Source organism: Myripristis murdjan, chromosome 2, assembly GCF_902150065.1.
Source record: "Myripristis murdjan chromosome 2, fMyrMur1.1, whole genome shotgun sequence".
NCBI lineage: Eukaryota > Metazoa > Chordata > Actinopteri > Holocentriformes > Holocentridae > Myripristis > Myripristis murdjan.
In genome coordinates, this window is record NC_043981.1 from 3713670 (window position 1) to 3733660 (window position 19991).

Below are 19991 nucleotides of genomic sequence, written 5' to 3' on the forward strand. Positions count from 1 at the left end.
GGTTATCTGTGTCAAATTAAAAGTCCTGTCAAGATTTATTTTTTTCACTCTGGGTCATCATGCTGCTCGATATTAACAGTTAAACTCCTCACTTTTTTCGCGAATGCTAAACAAGTTGTTTACAAGAAGGAGAGAATGTGAACTTTTAATCAGTGATCAGAAGCGTCTTCCTCGAATTTCCAACTTGTTTACGCCGTAGCGCCAGCGGAGCTGCTTTCGAGGAGGTAGGCAGCTGTCTTACAAATGTATATGAATATTTTCAAGCTTAAAAAACACCGATCTTTGGCTGCTCTAATTCAGTGTATCAACTAGACAATCATACACGAGTCGCTGTGTAAGAAAACAACGAATCTGTGAACGATTGAGTTCATGTTTTGTGTGATCCGGGGCCGTTTTTTCTTTCTTTCTTTCTGCAGAGTTAAACATTAACATGGCATATTTACCGCGCTGCCACAAACTAAGAAAGTCATCATTTTGCCAGTTAACCAAAGCTTCGGTGTAGCTTGTTGATCACCTTGAAACGACCGTGACATTAACCTAACCTTGAGTTGAATTTTCCTAATCAAAATAACTAATGCTACACTCACCAGGGAATAACTCACATTCGGGCCCTAATAATACACAGATGGTAAAAAAAAATGACCAGGAATGATAGAAAATGCGGCTCTGCCTCTCATCGTGCCTCATTTTTTCTAACTAGCGCGCCACAAGTAAAGAATCCAGTTGATTTTGCGAGAATTGGTGCTCCTTTGGGGTTGATAGCCGCTCTATTGGCTACACACAGGAAGGTATTTCCCCTCTGATCTCACCCCCGTTGACTCGCCTGGGCTGCATCACTGGATCATCTGGATGTGTGTGTGCTGACGACGCGGTGTGTCCATGCAGCCAGGTGAGCTGGACGTGTGAGGGCTGGATGGATTATGCTGCGTTCACTGTGCGTGCGTGTGCGTGTGTGTGTGTGAATGTGTGTGTTGGGGGGGAGGATACACCAAGACACCATGTCTCATGTTACATTGTGTCTCTACTGCGCTTCACTCCTCTGTCTCCATCGCCATCGGTCTCCTGCTGCAGCCTCTGAGCGGATAAATGCCTAACTGTGTCGCTTTACCGTCGCCAAAAAGGACTCCATGTCTTTCTTGGTAAGAATATCTCGCCGCACGACTTTTGTTTTTGTGCCGAATGGTGACCCGGGTTTCCAGTGCAGTGAGTGTGGTAGGGGATCTGCTGCTAGACGGCTCCGCTTGGTGCCTGTGGTGGAACATGCCAGATTCAACTGTGTGTTGTGAGGCTCCATAGAGAGACATAGACACTTCTAATGCTGCATGCACTTCTTGTCTGTCTCTGCTGGGACACATCAGTCAGTCAACCCTGTCTCTCGCTCCAGCCAAAAGCTGCCTCCTCATTGTCTGCTGCCATCACTCTGGTTCTCTGTCTGCTCAGCACTTGCAATTCAATGCCTTATCAGGTGGTGAATATCAGTGCCTGCCCTCATCATAGCCAATTTTTCCCTGATGCTTGCTCCTCATTCACCCCCCTCTCCCCTCCCATGAGGCTGTCAACACCCCTCCACCCCCACCCCCCACTGCCTACACACTCCTCTCCTCTCCTGTGGAGCATGTCTCACCTCTCCTCCTCCCCCTCCCTCCTCCTCCTCCTCCTCAGGACTGTTCCTGCATCTCCCACGCTCAGGTCCAGCCCGTGGGCGTAGAGGAGCACTATGAGGACAGCAGCCACCAGTTCCTGGTCAGTAGCCAAGCCACAGCCAAGCCACTGTCTAGGGGTTCAGCTTTGGGAGGGAGGTATGGTGGGTGGTGGCGGCGGTGTGGGTTTTGGGTGGTGGTGGTGGTGGTGGTGGGAGGGGTCAGATCAGATCAGATCAGAGGCTTGGCAACCTTCACCTTGGTTCCCAGGTGCTGTTTGCATCAAATCTCATCACTGTTTTGTGTGAAGGTGAAGCGTTGATGCTCCTCTGTCCCTTGTCTCATCCATGTGGAGCTGTTGAACGTCCCGTCTTTGCGTTGTGGTGCTGGCAGCCCAGCTGCTGCCACCAGACCGCTGCACCACGCCAGTACGACTGTTGACGCTACTGGTAATGCTTGAACCACTGCCAGTTATTCATCCCCAAAAATTTCACTGGTATGGATTTAACTGGAGAGTGTTAGTGTCCCGTGATGTATTCTGACTCTAAAGATTATTAGTGCATACTTCATGTGTTTATATTGTGTTAATGATAAGACACAAAATAGCAAAACAGTAGGATACTCTCAGAGGCAACTCTATATGGGAGTTAACAAGTTTCAAAATAAATTCACTCTAATGCATTTCATAATGCATTTGGGATGCATTTTTTTTTTAATTAAGGGATTATAATATATATAGATATGAAGCCTATATACATATACATTTACATATAATAATACAGAAAGTATAATGCATTTATATCAAGTTTATTTATAGCCCATAGTCTTGTTTAGTGTCTCAAGTGGCTTTGAGATCAGTATTTCATTCATACACATAATATCCTTTTAATAATTCAACTGAAGTGCAGTTGAGCTGTTCACCCCTTGAGTCTCAGGATCGCCATGCCTCACAAACGCAGCCGTGTCCACGCTGCAGCCGTGGTTTTAAAAGCTACTGCATCAGATAAGCTGCAATAGTCTGCCCCTTCTCAGCGAGAGCCAAAAAGCCTCTCTCCTCCATCCCAGTGTCTGCATCACTACCTCTGCAAGCATCCCCCCCCCCTTCTGTGCTCAGCTCAGTGTCACAGTGCCACCCCCTGGCCGCCATTGTCACCTCACACATTACCTCACCAAAACAAGGGTGCTTTGACCTCTGGCTGGCGCAAAGCCGAAACCCAGTGTCCTCTGCACGCCGTGGCTGCTGCGGCTCCTCTGTGGCGGTAGATTTGCACAGAGGTGAGTGTGGCGTTGTCATGGAGCACAGCTGTTTGGCATACGAGGTATGGGCCAATGTATCCGCCAAGGACTGATTGAGTGAGTTTTTCAAAACGTACTTTCTAATCAATCAAACTGATCCAACCCAAGCCTCGTTCTGAAGTGATACAAGCAAATGACTAAGCAGTGCTGTTATTCCAATCTTTAACATGGTGATATTTTACCTCCTCACTCTGTGTTTTAGTTGGATCTCTCCTCTGATTAGTTCACATCATCTTACTCTGCAAATATGACTTTACTGATCAGGTCAGTTGTAGGCAAATATAGTTCAAGGGGAATGGAGACAGAATCTCAGGCGGCAGGAGAAAAGTTGTGTCAGTGTTGTTGTAATTCCTACTGGCTGCCAGTGGAGTTTGATAAAGGTCATAAATTACTTAAATGGGTGGTAAACCCAATGAAAAAAGGAATTTCTCTGTTTTTTTTAATATATATAATTAAATATTGGCACCATAATCCTTGCTAAAATGTTGGATTTATATCCAGGAACAACACAAAATCAGTGTTCCATGCTAACAAGCTTACAGTTAGCCAGCTGTTCATTTGTTAAGGTTAGTGGAGGATAACAGGGGCGGATGAAGAGTCAATCAAATGGGGGCGGGAGGAATAAAAGCTGAGGCTGTGCTCTGATTGGATCATTCCACTGTTACATGTGAAAGTACCTTTTAATCCCCTGCAAAACCACTGGTTGACTCGGGAAAAATCTAGGCCTCTCTCTGCATAGAAAGGACTTCAGATTCATGCAGTTTCATGATCATTTTTTTTATATCTAATATTGTCGATAAAAGCATTTTATTGAAAAAATAACATTTTACTGTATCTTTACGGGGTGTGCATTTCTGTGTGCATGTGTGTTTGAATTACATACGTTATGCGGTGAATCATTTTTAATCCCTGAGATGCACGCACTTTTCCTTCAGTTCGGTGATAAACTTTTAGTTGTATGTATGCTATGCGGGCATGTGGCCGTGTGTGTGTGTGTGTGTGTGTGCGTCCCCGCAGAGCTCCGACATCTCTGAGTACACTCTGCCAGGGCCCACGGGCGGAGATGACATCACAGGGCTGTCAGCCGAGCCAGCCCACTACCAGCTGCTGGCTGAGCTGGGTGAGAACATGATGGAATGCACCTCAGTCAACTTCTCCCTGCAGTCAAGTGATATGGCTTCAATCTGTAAAACTGGACCACATCAATTCACACAAAAACAGTTTTGTAATAAATACAGTAATTATGCACTTTGTGCCACAACATGAAAAACAGGATACATGAAAATACTCAGTACTACATGAGTCTTTAGTTAATACAAGCAGAAAATAATAATGTAGGAAATGCTGCAGAAAATTCTATAAACATGAATTTTCAAAACAGTAGGGCAACATTTTTTTTATTAATGATGTGCTGTTTAGTATCGTGTTGTAGTGGAGAGTTTTATAAAAGTGTCTCATGCTAAAAACTGTGTCAGAGGATTTTCCACCCCGCCAAGAATCAAACTCTTGGCTGAACAGTAAATACTTATTTAGACTAATAATGGGGGCTGTCCTCTACCTGGGTGCTCTGTGTCACCAGGGAGGGGCTTCAATAACCTGAGCCAGGTGAGCATGGCACGCCACATCCCCTCCGGCCAGCTGGTGGCAGTCAAGCACACCAACCTGGATGAGTGTACCGAGGAAGAGCTGCTGCAGCTCATGGTGAGTGAGGCTCATTTGAGGAAAGGCTTTTGCTGAACAGTGAACACTTGTGAGCTTTCTTCATACAGTTAGTTTCATCACAGGTGGCTGACAGTCTTATGCTGGTAACCATAAACGAGCATAAACGATCCATCTCTAAAAGTGATGTATGAAGTGATATGTAATACTACTTACTTTTACCCCCATTCAGTTGCCAGCTTGTTGCATTCTCTTAGACGCTCCAAACTAGGGCTGTGTATTTTTTGGCGATACAATATGGATCACGATACAGGGGTTACGATTCAATATATATATTGTGGCAATAGATTACACACTGCTGTCCAGCGGTTAGGGGAACCACTGTCTGCCACGAATCTTTGCATGTAAACTATTAAGCTCTACACCCCTACCCCAAACCCACCGACTTTTCTCTTGTTAAAATGCTGTTGTTCTTCAAATCACACAAAAAGCCTGCGTCCAGATCACCCGACGACTGCCTTGTGTTTCACTGTGTTTCCATGTCCAGAATGAGGTTCTGCTGTCCAGGCTGTTCCGGCACCAAAACCTGCTGACCTCTCGTCTGGTTTTCAGCTCCTGTTGCCAGCTCTGGGTCCTGACGCCACTCATGGCCTACGGTCAGCCACACCCAGCCCTCAAACACACCTGATAGTAGGACGTATTGAGGACCTCTGTTTTTCGTTCTCTAAAATTGTGGCAAAGTTTTACTTTTTGCCACTTAGGACCTATTTTTGGAGACAGTTGGGAAACGTGAGGTGTTTTCAGGGTCAACATTACATAGTGAACAGTTGAGTCTCATTCATTCATGACTATGAAATCTGTAGTTTTGTTAGGCCAGCAGCTTGGTTATCTGCCTTTTAAAGGGTTAGTACAGCTAATTTGAACTCAGAGGGACTGCTTGTCTCGCCAGCTAACCTGGATAACACAGTATAAATGAACTGAACCTGCAATATGACGGGGAGTGTGATGAAAATAAGAGTTAAATGATTTTCATGCCTTTTGAATGTGTAAAATGAGTGGAAATGTGTGAAAATCAAAGTGTTTCCAGACCATTAAAAATCTGCAAGTATGAATAATACCAAAATTCATGTCTTGATCGCTCATGAATGCTCTTATTCATCCTCATCCTGGCTCACTCTCACTTGCGCTGCCTGTATTTTTTTTTTCCTCACACACACAGTCTCTCAGTCTTTTTTTTTATACTAATTATCCTTTGTCAGAAAGGGTTTCACTAAAATTTTACACCACCACCCCATAATTGAACTAAATTACTGTCTATTTTGCATGTTACCTGCTAAGTGTGCTGTATTTGCTCTGCTCCTGTCTGCAGGCTCTGCAGACACCTTACTGAGGACATATTTCCCAGATGGGATGAGTGAATCCTTGATAGCATACCTGCTGTATGGTGTGCTGAAGGCGCTGGAATACCTGCACCAGATGGGCTACGTCCATCGGTCAGTGGGAGAAAGGGGATGTTATGAAGACATAAAATATCTCAATTTGACCACCTACAACCTTCAAGCCCTCACAGGTTCTGGAATATTGTTTAGTCCAACTTTTAAGGCGTTAGAGATCTTATTAGCCCACAGTAAGAGCGTCTTTGAACTGCCATATCTGATCAATATGTGAATGTTAATGTGCCCCCTTCAGTTAGTATGCAGGTCACCCCAAAGTCCACCCAAATCTGCCTGCATTAGTAACTACAACCAACCAAGATGGTGGTCATTTTTGCGTGAACCTGCTTGCAATTCAGATTCAGATTCAAATTCAGATTCAGATATATTTTAATGTCATTCAAACATGTTAAAAAACATGGAAGAACGAAAAGTGTCTCCCAGGACCAGTGAATAATAATAGATAAATAATAATAACCTAAAAACCAATAAGTTAAAATATATAATAAATAAAACATATAACAAATCATGTGTAAACTATGCTTGGAGGAATAAAATATGGAGGGGAATGAGCGAATTTAGCATATTCTCACTTGGCATATTCTCATGTATAGCACTTTATATATGTTGTGAAATCTTTAGTGCCTTCACCTGATGTGCAAAATGGGTTGTTTACTATGTAAAATGTTGAAAAATTGAAGTTAATGGGCCAAACGTTCAAAATCACTGGTATGGTCCTTTAACTACTGGCATTATGTCTTTATGTAAACTGAGAAATGATCAAATGTTGATGTCAAACCTCCAGTCTGCTGCTCATTACCACTTTAATGTCCACTGTCTTTCTGTGTCCCTCTCATGTGTGTCCTTGCCTTTCAGGGGGGTGAAGGCCAGTCATATCCTGCTGTCAGGGGAGGGGCGTGTCTACCTCTCAGGGCTGCACAGTGTTTACAGTATGATGCGGGAGGGGAAGAGGGTGAGGGCGGTGTTCGACATGCCCCACCACAGCCCTGCCCTGCTGCCCTGGCTCAGCCCTGAACTGCTACGACAGGTCAGGCTGCGTCCAATCACAGCTTAGGGCTCTTCAATCAATGTATGGGCTGGATATTGACCACTTGCAATTGATTGCTTTTAACTGTCAAGTCAGTCTGACAGCTATTCCCATGTTAATTACAGGAATGCTGCACCCTGCTCTTAATACAAAGTGTTTTGTTTATACAGATCAGCCACCCACACGTTTCAGCTTTTTTCCTCCACCAGGGTGTCTCAAGAGAGAAAATTAATGCTTTGCAGATTTGCAGGAAATTTAAAGCTTGCAAGAAAATGACTTGGAAATTAGCTTAAAAAGAAAACAATTATTAGAAAATTTGAATAATTACTTGATAATATCATTAGAAAATAAAAAACTAGGGACAAATTTTGAAAAAGGAATAATTTTCGCAACTGTTTTTTGGTTGCGTAATTTCAGGTAATTTCCTTGTTTGTTTGCTTTTTTCTAAATTTGGATCCTTTTCATGTAACTTTTTCTTACTTTTTAAAAAATATTTTTTGGGTCATTTCTTGCTAACTTGCTCATTGCCTTTTCCCCATGTTTTTGAAAGAAAAGTCATTTGACCAGTAGAAAGAATTCAATCAGCACTTCCAACTGCATTGAACCAATAAAAACTTTTTTTTGGCCCATAAAATATGCTACATCTTTTTTTAAACTGTGCAGCCTTCCTATAATTAACTTTGAAGTGATGGTTAGCACTATATTTTGGGTGTGCGCTCTTCACGAAGTTATTCTCATGTGACATGAATCTAGCAAAAAAAAGCATCATTTGCATGGGAGTCTGTAAACTAGTAAGTGCATACCTTGTCTTTATTTCCTACTTTATCTCAGTAAACAATATAGTGAAGCCACAGTAGGATGTGAAAAAGTTGCCACAGTTATGAGCAGTGAGGGTTCATGTCTGTAATGCCTCTCCTCTGTCTCCATGTTGTTGCTCCCAGCAGGACCTGCATGGGTACGGAGTGAAGTCAGATATCTACAGTCTGGGCATCGTGGCCTGTGAGCTGGTCAGTGGCAGGGTGCCTTTCCAGGACATGCCGCCCACCCAGGTAATGCAAACTAGGGCTCAAGAATTATTTTGTTTTACTGGATTTAGCCTTTCATAAGCATTTAAACCTAAGAAATCTGGCGTCATTCCAGCATCACTGATCTTACCATAAAATATCTAATTTTTATAATCATTAATGTTGTTTTCTTGAAATTTATTTTATTTATGTATTTATTTTTCTGCAATTATTCAGATAATTTATGGGGCTAATTTACTGGTAATTTTATTGTATTTTTTGCTATTATAATGATGTTAATTTGTTAATTCGAAGCAAGGTTTGTGTTTTTCTAATACTCTCAGTTTTGACACTGCAATTTTCAAGTTTTTCTGCAAATGAGTATCAGCTCTTGATATCAGTTATCAGTGCCCTTGATGACTAATAATTGGTATTGGCCCTGAAAAATCAATATTGAGTCCTGTGTTTAGGATGGAAACACTTCCATCCTAAACACTGTGAGAGAATGTACGTTTATTAGCACACACATCCTCTGATCACCATGTAAAGGTGCACTTTTTTGGGGGGATAAAGGCCCTCCAGTCCTCCACTAAGCTCGCTCCAGCTCAGGCATCATGCTCAATGAGACTAGAAACTCCTGGAGGACTGAAATTGGGTCTTGTCCAGTCCCGGGACAGTGTGTCTCACCTGTCTGACCCCTCCTGACCAGATGCTGCTTCAGAAGCTGCGTGGCTCCCACTGCTGCCTGCTGGACGTGGCTCCCTTTCCCCTGGGAGAGCTGGGGGGGCTGAAGGTATCGCGCTCCGGCGTGGACTCCGGCATCGGGGAGAGCGTGGTCACCGGGAGCCTGACACACAGCGCCACCGCACCCCCCGCCGACCGACCTCAGAGCCCGGGACCCAAGAACCACTCGGCCACCTTGCACAACCTGGTGCAGCTGTGTCTGCAGCAGCAGCCTGAGCGCAGGTCAGACAGGTTCACATTAGCAGCAGTCCATGGAAACTTTTGTATAATTTTGTGCACACAAAATCCTAAGTTGTGCCCATAAAATATTAAAACAAGGTCACAAAATCCTAATTTGTGCACATGATTTGCTTGTTTTGTGTTCTCAATATTACTTTTTGAGCTCTCAAATTCATAAAACTGCGCCCACGATTTAGTTCCACTGTACCATCGTCTAAAGAAAACAAACCCATGATTTAATGGATGAGCTCTTTGATTAAGGTGTATTTTGACATATTGAGAGCCAAATTTCAAATGTTTTCTGGTGTATTATTTTGTAAATTCATATTTTAAGTCATAAGTCATATAATTTATTGTGAATGTTTGGCCAGCGTGGACACAGTAACTTACCAGGGCACACATGCAGCAGATGGGCTCCAGGCACTGTAGATACAAGAGCACAAATTATGCAAAATGTGGGAACAATTTCATTCATTTTAGAGCTTGAGGTAGCATATTAATAGCTCAAAATAAGTAAATTGTGCTCACAGATAAGGATCTAGTGACCGTCATTTAGTACATAGTCTGCACAAAAAAGAACAAAAACTCTGTGGCCTCTCTTAGGCTCTGTACCGTACAGACTTTCTGCAAGTTATACAGACAATGACACAATAAAATGCCACATGAAAAACAATGACAGAAGAAGTAGCACAGCCCTCAGGCCAAAACAATGTCATTTTGAAAAAGCTGGAATGCAGTGATCAGCTGCATCATTTCTCCTGATTTTGTCAAAATCCAGTCAGTGGATGAGACAGCATGTGTGATGATGATGATGATGATATGTTCTTTGTGAAATCTGTTTTCATGTCCTATATTCCCAGGATTGTTTTTTGGGGGGGGTCAGACTTCTGTTTTTGCTTTTTGTCTCATCTCCCATCTTGTTTTTTACATACACTGATGTTGGCCATGGTTATTATCTGCTTGGTAAATTTTCTAAATTTGCCTAAACAGCTCTCTCTCTCACACACACCCCCACACACACACTCACACACACAAACATATGCATCCTATTTCCTGCATTCCACATGAGCTCAATGATATGAATGCATAGATACACACATGTACAAACACATCCACTTAAATTCAAATCCCAAACACAATTTCAGTGACATGAACATATTTTGGTAAGCCCCATTCATGGATGAAGGAACAAACAGTGTCGTGACATTGTGTAATATAATGTTCCTGTGTTTGTCTTCCATAGACCGTCAGCATCTGCACTGTTGACCCATGCCTTCTTCAAGCAGGTGGGTCTCCTCACAATGAACCCAGTTTCTCCTCAGTAGAGCTCTGTTGGCGCCACCTAATGGAACAATGGAGCATTATTTTCATGTGAACGTTTTGTTGTTGAGAAAAGCATGATTCTGCTCATTAGATTTGATTACATAATATGCTGAAAACACAGCTGCACTTGAGCGCCTTTAACTCAGTAAATGCAGAGAATTCTGTGTGAGTGGTGTGTTTGAATAGAGTTGTGTCGTTCTGTGGCAGGTGAAGAGGCACACCAGAGACTCCTTCCTCAGCCTCATGTACCCGGCGGTGCCCCTGACCAGCCCTGAGGACCCTCCCATATCCTGCCCGCCGACACCGTCCTGCCACGCCCCGATATCGCCCACCGTCGACACCGCCGAGGCCGTGTGGGACTTCTCCTAACCCCGCTCCATCATGGCCTTCCCAAATCTCCCAATCCCAACTAGCAAGCCAAACTCAAGACAATCAAAGTAAAGCAATGAGGCCAAATTCTACTGTGCTTTCTTTTTACTTTTTACCATTAACCCGACTCTCTGAGCCTTTTTAAAGTAGTTTTGTAGTGGTTTTTTTTTATTATTATTATTTTATATATTTTTTTTGTTTGAAACAAATATGGGTTTGGGGGTTTTGAGGCAACTGTGAAAGTGCTGGATCAAAGAAGCTGCTCTGATCATATAAACAGGATCTGTAATGATGATGGATTATCATCCAGTAGGAGCCGCCCCCTCTCAGTGAGTGACAGGAGGATGGGCCAATCACTGGACTAATAATTACAACTTCCTCTGTGGTAAAAGGGCAACTAGTGAGTTAAAGGAAAAATCCACCATACTTAAATACTGTTTAAACAGCTATTGGTGATATACCTTACATTTCTGGGTCAGTTTTGTTGCTTTGTATTATATTTTTGTAACCATTTTGCACAGACATCTATGTGAAATCTGTCATAGCAGAGGTAAGACTTTTTTTCATATCAGACTAACTCAACAGGTTTGTGTTGTGTTCACTTATGAACCCAAATTTACTTGATTTCTTTCAAAAACATGACATATTCCACATTAAATTACAAGAAAATCACCATTAAATTACCACAAACTATATGATAAATAAATTTTAAAGAGATATATATATATATATATATATAAATTCCTCAAAATTTGAGGGAAATTTATTTCTTTGAATTTAAATTTTTTTGGGGGGGAAATAGTTGACGATGACGCAGATGAAGAGATGACGCAGTGGTCTTTTTCTTGTAATTTAATTTTCAATATATATTTACAATGATTATGAATATTATAGTTAGTTTTTGTATCAATTTTTAATTAAAACAAAACAATTTTGAATTACATTTTTCATTATATAAAAACTATTATTTTTCTAATTTTTCAGCAATGTCTTACTTTTCTGGTATTATTGTTAGTAGTAGTAGTAGTACTAGTAGTAGTACTAGTAGTAGTGGTAGTAGTATTTATTTTATTATGTCTTTTAAAAATATTTTTTTCTGGTCATTTTGTAATTTTCTTTTTTATGTTTGTTTGTTTTTTTTTTCAAACTTCTTGGTAATTTTTAAGCAATTTCTTGCAGTATTGTGACCTTTTTTCCCATGTTTTTGAAAGAAATCAAGAATTTGCGAAGGCTTTAAGAGGCTGTGTTCAGATGCCTTTCACAAGCACTCGAAACAAACAAACAAAAAAGGATGCATCAGGGGTTTAGGCGACAGTGGGTGAACTATTTAATAACTGGACTATTTACAGTTTATAGGTGGATGAAAGCGCAGGGGACAAAGGGAACAGGTTGCAGAAGCCGGGGATGGGGGGAAAAGGGGGGCATGCCACCCCACCCGCCCCCACCCAGCCTCCCTGCCTGTTACGCCCCTGCAGCCTCAACAGCAAGGAGTGCCACATTTGCCTTTTATCAACTGAAAAAAACCTTCTTGCTCTTGCTAAGCCATTTCTATCAACTGAATGCCACAGATTCATGAAAGTCATTCTGGGAAATGTAGGAAACCACTAATTGTAGGCAAGTTGAGGGAAAGTAGGTAGACCAATTTAAAAAAAAAAAAAATACAACACTTTATCGAAATACATCTCCTTGAATGCACTGAACATCACAGACTGCTGAGATGTAAGTGTAAGAATATCTCACGGTGGATTTTTCTTTTAATATCTTATCATTTATTTAGACTGTGAAGTGTGGTGGTGGGAGATGAGCCGTTATTGTGCACAAAAATATCATACTGACATACATTTTTTTAAAGGAAATGCCACAAACATATGTGCACATATTTTTAAATATATTTGGAAATATATTTAAATCATACGTAAAGCTTTTAAATAATTGGTTTGGTCATTTTTTCAATATATTGACATCGATATTACTAAAAATGGGTTTATTTAATACGAGCTAATGTGTAATGCGCACAGCGTAAACAGTAGGTATTAAAAGTCTACACACCACGTCCCATTTTTATAAGTTGTACTGCTTTGAAAGCATTTTTAATAAATCGTGCAATGTTTTATAACCTTGAATCGTAGAATTAAAGTGAAAAGTCTGTCTAAAGTTGTAAAGGGAAAAAAGAATCTGACAGGGTGTGTTAACTTTAACAGCAGCTGTATGTCAAAGGAATTGAAAGATGGCCAGAATCAACTATTTAAATGTATTTTTTGTTGTTTGTTTGAAATATCTGCAGACAATGTAAAGTGTAGTTATTGTAAACTATGTCAATACACAGTCTTTGCATATGGGCAAATGGGATGAGGTGCAAACATGAGCAATAGAATGAAATGTATCAAATGGAACAGAAAGCATCTCCAGTAGGTTCTAGTGACTTCCCTGCCCCGATCACCAGTCTTTCTCCAAAAGAAGACGGTTTCTGCTGTGCTTTGTGACCACCGATCCAACACTGCCTCTGTTGTCATGGTGATCTCTCTGCAACTGTGATGAAGTGAACTGTGACTTACAGTACATGGTAGCTGTATGAGCCTTATATAGACATGCTCTAAACAACACATATACAACTTGGATTTCTAAAATGCCTACCATTGATTGATTTCTGTGTGTGTGTGTGTGTGTGTGTGTGTGTGTGTGTGTGTGTGTGTGAGGGAGTGACAGTCAATTTAATTCAAGTTTGGTGCTGGAGCTAAACTCTGGACAAGTGAGTTTGTTGAAGTGAAAGCTCTTGTTTATTTCTAAAATACCCAGTGTCATGTAAATTTAAAGAACCAGATCAGTGATTTTACATGCTTAGCATATCTACAACATGCATATACTACCGCTGCAGTATGGAAATCTTTCAGAGACTTCAAACTTTCTTCACACCAGTATTCCAACACTGTAATAAAGTCGTCCACATTAGTTTTCTTAAAGGCAGTAGTTCTTGTTGTGTTTTGATGACTTAAAACTGGGTGGAGTGATCTGAACAGGTCTGAAAGCCTGCCAGAAAATAGTCCCTAGAGGAATGTTTGCTCTACAGAGGCAATTATCTGTTCTGTGGTTTATGAATGGCAACAGCTTTGTTGCTGCAAAAGCAGAACATTATAAGGTGGGTGATTCAACTAATAAGGGTATATTTATTATATGTTTGAATATATGTGGGTAAACTGTAGTAAAAGGTCCAAACATTCAAAATCAAAAGTTCTTGACAAAATGCACTTTTTACTCTTCCTCTTCTGGGTAAAATTTAATCTGCACCACATTGGCGTGAATTAAATATTTCATGACGTTGCCTTTGTAGGGAAGCAAAACAAACCACCAATGAGAGCAAAGTGGTTTACGGACAATTTACTGAGGTGCAGTCTTCATGTAGCTGCATGTTTTGGAGTGTGAGAGGAAACCCACACAGACAATGGGACACGTGTGTGTGTGTGTGTGTGAGTGTGTGAGTGCTTACAGACCTGAGAGCTCAGTGCACTGCAACTTAAGAAAACATGCAAATTAAGAAAATATCTTCATCAATTTGACAGCACAGGCACGGCATTGAGAAAATATGCTGCAAATTCAGCCAGCAGAGTGCCAGTGATTTCAGCCACCCTTATGTCAGCCTGCAAACATTAGTCTTCTTCAATTGAAAATGCATTTCGAGGGTCTGTAATCTAATTTTGGGGTCCCTGTTTACAGCAACCAGATGTGTTCATCATGTCTATGTGTCCTCTGAAAACACTTCTGTTGTTTGTTGTAATTGCAGCTAGTTTTCTAAAAGCTGCATGTTTCTATATTGTGTTGTTGTCTATATTCTATGGATCCGGCCTGTTAATTAGTGTAATTTCTGTGCAACAATTTACAATTTAACACAGGGCAACATATATTTTTCCATAGAGGTTTTCATCATACTGGAGGAAAATCAACATGGAGGTCCAGAAAATGTTTGAAAACTCCTGGTCTTTAAATCCTTTCTTTCTTTCTTTCTTTCTTTCTTTCTTTCTTTCTTTCTTTCTTTCTTTCTTTCTTTCTTTCTTTCACATGTATAGACAGGCCTGGCAGTTGCAGCTTACAGGTTTGTGCGTTATGTCACATTCTTTCTGTGTCTTTTGCGACAGTCATAAATGGCCATTAGGGGGCGCCACAAACCAAACCGACAGAACAGTCCAGCTGAAGCCTTCGATTACTGCTCGACGTTCCTAGCAACCAATCCCCCGCCCTTAGCGACTCAGCTCCACATCGACAACGTAAAGGACAGAAACTGTCGCAAACACAAATACCTACAATTACATCAAAATGTAAATATTCCAACTTCGGCAGCTGTTTTACAGTTTTGAATCGACATTTTAACATGTTCGACATTACCAATGTGCACCGTCTTGAAACTGCCGGTCTAAGCCTGAGCACTTCGATTTGGTTGCCAGTGTTATTGTGTCAGCTGCTGTAAAATATGTAATATATATCCGTTCCACTTCCGCTCACCAAATTAAAAGTACCACATGCAACCAATTTGTGTTTTAGCCACCTCACACAGTTAATCAACCAGTAACCCACGCCAACAGGCTTTAAATATTATTGTTTTCCTTTACCCACAGCCACCACTCTTATACTGTTGGACTTCATTCAAATGCAAATATTTTGAGGACTTTTATAAAACTTTAATTTGGCCAACTTGGTAAAAATAAAGATTTTGTGTTACCTATATTTTGGCAGGTATTTTTTCTACACAATGTGATAAGATAGATAGTATTTGCTTTGACTACACTCACCTTGAGGCAAAAGTACATGAGCCTAGTTTTAATAAACATGTGTAACCATACTCCTAAAATTTGGAAACTTTGAATATTTTAAAAATTTCTTCGATATATGTATATCTTAATTAAACTACGTCTACAGAATAACGTTTTCACCCCCGTTTGAACCCAATCCCAAGTGTGAGCGTGGGTCTCGCACTCTTAATATGAAAATCCGACGGAAGTTTTTTCTGGGTGTGCGCGCGGTATACGTTATTTGTCGGCAACTTACATATTTACAAGAAGTCTGGAAACAGCGTCAGTGACAGTAGTCTTCTCGTTACACAGGTGAGTTGTTTTGTTAAATTTCCTTGGGTTTTCATTAAATTTCATTGCGTCTTTTTGGCGCTGGGCCTGTAAAATATCAGAGCTTGGTGGGCGGCCGGGGTTGGGTGGACGAGGCGTTTCTGTCACATGAGGAGGAGGAGGCGAAAGGCAGGCTGGAATAAAGAAATTGGCTCTTTTGACAGCTAGCTGTTAGCTAGCTTCGTCAGGTAAGGACGACTCATATAGCAGCCGAGCATAGCCGAAGGGTCGAATAGCCCTTAAAGAGCCAGTGTGTTGACTTATGGTTTTATTTTCAGGACACAGACCACAGATAGTCATTATTTGCGAATGGCGTGTGGGGGGTTTGTCTTTTTTTCTTCCGTGTAGAACACTATCGCCTCAGTCTGCGTCTGGAGCCAGCAGGGCAGCACAAAGTGCACACAGGGAATACTGGAGGCATTTGTCGCCGCTATCAACGGATAGCTTCGCCGTTTTGTTTGACTTTGACTAAGCATATGTTTTGCTAATTTGTTTTTGTCTGTGTCATTCTTAAAGGCGCATCCAGGGAAGGGCAAACTAACGGGAATCCGAGTCTAAGGAATATTGGAAGTGGAAGCACTAGGCCTCCAAGTCCTCTTGGACTCCACAAGTCTGCTCGAACATGGAATAATTTTGGAAGTTTCTTGGGTGCACTGCCAGGACACACGTCTGCCATCCCCTGTTGCTGCTCCTGGGAGGTCTATTTGCCCATCTTGAAGGACTGTGACAGTTACCAAAGTATGATAGTCATGATGTTGAAGTGGTAAAAGCCCCAGCAGCAGAGATGTAGCTCATGACTGAAAAATGAAGAAACCAAGGAAGTGACCCAGTGTGGAAAGTACAGCCTATGGTGGGAGGACACCATGGCATCCAACGAGAGACTGTACGAAGTCTGGATGCTCTACTGCAACAAGGTAAATAGATTTCTCAGCTGTGAGCCCAAAGACACACACACACAGTTGCTATTTTGTCTCCTGTGAACCAGCCAAGGAAATGTCATAAGGTGATGTAATGGATAGTGTGATGGCATTTCCTCCCTGGCAGGTGCATAGTGTATTCTTTCCTGGTATTTATAAATCTGACTTATAAAGGGAACATCTCCCAGACCACTTGCAGTATTCATAACACTGAATGGTGGTGTCTTTTTTTTTTTTTTTTCTTGAGGCCCGTGGTGATAAAGAGTATTTTAAAAATGCATGGGCAGATAGCTAACTTGTGTGCTTATGCACAGTATCTTAAAATCCAGCCATCATGCCAAATAAATTGCAAGTATTAGATATTTTTCATGGAATTTTATTCTTGTGTGGGTGGAAAAGCCTCTTAAACAGCTTTCAGCCCATCATGTGACACTAAAACTCACAATTGGAGCCCAAAGCAATGCAGTTGCATTAGGTGGGTGAGCAGCTTTTAAATGGGTTGTCCCAGGCTAGCACACCTACCTATTAACTAGAAGGCAAAACTCGGGGGTCCATTAATCATTTAAGTGTATAATTTATTTACACAACTATACAATTACATGAAAAACCCTGAAGTGTACAAGAAAATGCATGCCATTGCATGTTTTTATGTGGGTTTACTATCAGCCTCATATTAACCAGTTTATCTAATTTTTATATACACTCAGCAATGGAAGATTCCTGCAACACAAGGAATGACGCTAATGTGTTTTTGTCAGTTTGGAAAATCAGTTTGTGGTGGTGGGACTATCTGATATTGTGCCAACAATTCAGCATTATGCAAAGAATACAGATACCGTATTGTTTTTCTTTTTTTTTTTTTACTGTCGAGATGAATGAATGATACACTAGCAGAGACAGCTTGCCTTGAGTCAGCTGTTGGCTGGATTTAATTCACTTGGCGATAAAGCATATACACATGCTGGCGTCCAATCAAAACGGCCTGCCTGAGCCGTTCCTCACATGAGCCTTGCTGCAGTCGCACACTTCCTACTTTAATCCCTCACAATAATACACACACAACCCTCTGAAGCATTTGGCCCATGAAAGCAGAGCTGTTTTCCATAAGGAGGGGATATGAGATCGAATGATCCTCCCCCTTGGTGAGCTAAAGCATATGCACACACACACACACACACACACACACACACACACACACACACACACACACACACAAACACACAAACACAGAAGAACGCAAGCTGATGCAAACTGAATGCTCATGGATTCCCAGGCAGTGGTGCGGCTGCTTGGAGTTAATAACAGAAGTATGTAAACACACTGCTGCCTGCACACACTCCTCACGGCCACTTGTGAAAATGCCAGCCATTGCTGTGAGTGTAATGCTGCCTTTGTTCTAGCAGGACTGTGTGTTCGCGCAGACTAAGTGTTACACGGAGGACGGATCATTTAATTCCATCCCGCCTTTGACCTGGGCTCCATTGGGCCAATATTTCACTCCGCATGAGGCAAATGAAATGCTGTGAGAAAAACTGCATTTAAGTATATTAGTCTAAAGGCCTGCCTCGCTCCCTGAGCAGCCAAAATGTCAGCTATGGCTAGGAGGGTGTTTCTATATTATGTGTGTGTGTGTGTGAGGGTGAGAGAGAGAGAGAGAGAGAGGGTTGCCAGGATACATTGTCAGTAAGGAGAACTTGCAGTCACATGTGCTGAATCAGTTGAGGAATGCTGGGTTGTGAGGCCCGTCTCTTCTCCACGCTCTGAAGACCCCCTGTGACCCAGCAAAGGGTTAATGCTGCCTCCCACCACACACACACACACACACACACACACACACACACACACACACACACGCACACACACACACACACACACCATGTCTGCTCACCCCAACCCAGTGATTGTCCGATCTAATTATTTGCAAGGAAATATAAGCAGTTGGGATAAGATATAGGTCAAAAAACAACAATAGACCTGTCCCAGTCAGTTTCATCTACCTTTGATATGATGGATATGGTGCAGTTTGATTGAGTACTTGATCACTACTACACTCTAGTTACATGTTCTAGCTTCAAAGGGACAATGAGTGCCTTAAACATGAATTGATTGTGATGTGATGTCTTAGTCAAGTGTGCAAGATGGCTTTAAAAGTCTGTTTCAAAGGCTTTTTCACCCTGGCAAGAATAAAATTCAGTTGAATCACAGTTTTTGGGATATTTTCATCTTTAATCCAAAAATAATTGGTATCCATATCGACCTTTAAACAATGTGGCTAACCCTAATAGTCCTTTATGATGTGTTCTTTACAAATGCAGCTGAAAGATGTTGACTATCATGGTGTTCTGTCATGGTCTGTTTTGTTCTGTTTAAAAAACAAACAAACAAAAAATAAGTACAGCTTTTGGCTAAGTAAAGCATTGGCTATTCATACTCCAGTGTGTACTCCAGAAGTAAATAAGATGACATGAGATGGGCTGGCATTGTTTTCCCCTTGCGTTTACCCTGACAGCTCCCTTGTGCCCTCTGTCTCTTTAATGATTGACAAAGCAGCAAAGCCATCTCTGTGTGTGTGGTGCCAGAGGTTAACACCACCACAGCTCCCTGAGGTGGAGTTGCTCAGATCAGCGTTGTTGACAGTAGGAGGTTGTAGAGCCGCGGTGGGAGAACCAGCCTGTCCTGCTCTGTGGGTCAGGCTACAGCTCTCCAGCCCCACTGCTGTCTTATCTCTGTAATTCATTGTTGTTCACCTTATCTTCGCCAAGTTCCCGCCGGTAAAAGAGCACAGGCCAGGGATCGACACTATACAACCCGACTGCTGCAGTCCAGCTAAGCATTTACATGGAGACTGATGTTCACAGTGGAAGTCTGTGTTTAAACATGACATTGTAATAACATCTGACATTAGCAGCCAGTGGGGCCAACCGTCCTGTTCATGGGCAGATGATGAGATCACACATGGTTGGGTGAGAAGTTGTGGCCTCAGAGTAAATCCAGTGTCAGTGCGGTGTAGGTCTGGGAAAGGATATAGGTTAGGGGATGCCAAAATTTACTGTTGAGCCCTTTGATAGTGTCACTGACCTCATGCTGTACTCAGGTCATATGGAAATAAACATCTGAGCAACTTGACTAATCAAAACTCCCATACATTTAAAGTAGGGCTGCTCCCGACAATGGACTTTCCGAGTCCAAGGTCCAGCAATCATGCTAGATGGCATGGCACACTACCTA

General features: G+C 41.8%; 2 protein-coding genes across 6 annotated transcripts in view; both read left to right on the plus strand.

Annotated features, from left to right (window-relative positions):
* The first annotated feature begins 1 nt into the window (after nt 1).
* Nucleotides 2-11174, plus strand: stradb (STE20 related adaptor beta). 3 transcript variants are annotated; one of them, XM_030074125.1, is made up of 13 exons: nt 2-224; nt 785-889; nt 1072-1139; nt 1663-1743; nt 3954-4056; nt 4516-4637; nt 5143-5251; nt 5965-6088; nt 6905-7076; nt 8021-8125; nt 8790-9046; nt 10287-10329; nt 10574-11174. In XM_030074125.1, the coding sequence occupies exons 3-13, from the start codon at nt 1128-1130 to the stop codon at nt 10733-10735; spliced, it is 1290 nt and encodes a 429-aa protein (XP_029929985.1). In that variant the 5' UTR covers nt 2-224; nt 785-889; nt 1072-1127; the 3' UTR covers nt 10736-11174. The 3 variants fall into 3 exon arrangements, with proteins under 3 accessions (XP_029929985.1, XP_029929975.1, XP_029929994.1); XM_030074115.1 differs by having other exon boundaries at nt 701-889; nt 10574-10735; XM_030074134.1 differs by lacking the exon at nt 1663-1743.
* A 4611-nt stretch (nt 11175-15785) lies between these two features.
* nbeal1 (neurobeachin-like 1) overlaps nt 15786-19991 on the plus strand; it is a 63229-nt gene continuing 59023 nt past the window's right edge. For 2 of the 3 annotated variants that reach the window (XM_030067369.1, XM_030067387.1), the window contains exons 1-2: nt 15786-15828; nt 16363-16760. In XM_030067369.1, the coding sequence (XP_029923229.1) occupies nt 16710-16760 (51 nt within the window). In that variant the 5' untranslated portion in view covers nt 15786-15828; nt 16363-16709. Of the gene's footprint in view, nt 15829-15944; nt 16035-16362; nt 16761-19991 lie in introns of those variants that run through there. The other variant, XM_030067378.1, reaches the window with a different exon arrangement.

Bases quoted from the DNA above. Each gene is read 5' to 3' on its own strand.
- stradb (XM_030074125.1), top strand. The intron at 7,077-8,020 runs GTCAGGCTGCGT...TGCTCCCAGCAG, and splicing joins GCCCTGAACTGCTACGACAG to GACCTGCATGGGTACGGAGT. The intron at 8,126-8,789 runs GTAATGCAAACT...CCTCCTGACCAG, and splicing joins AGGACATGCCGCCCACCCAG to ATGCTGCTTCAGAAGCTGCG.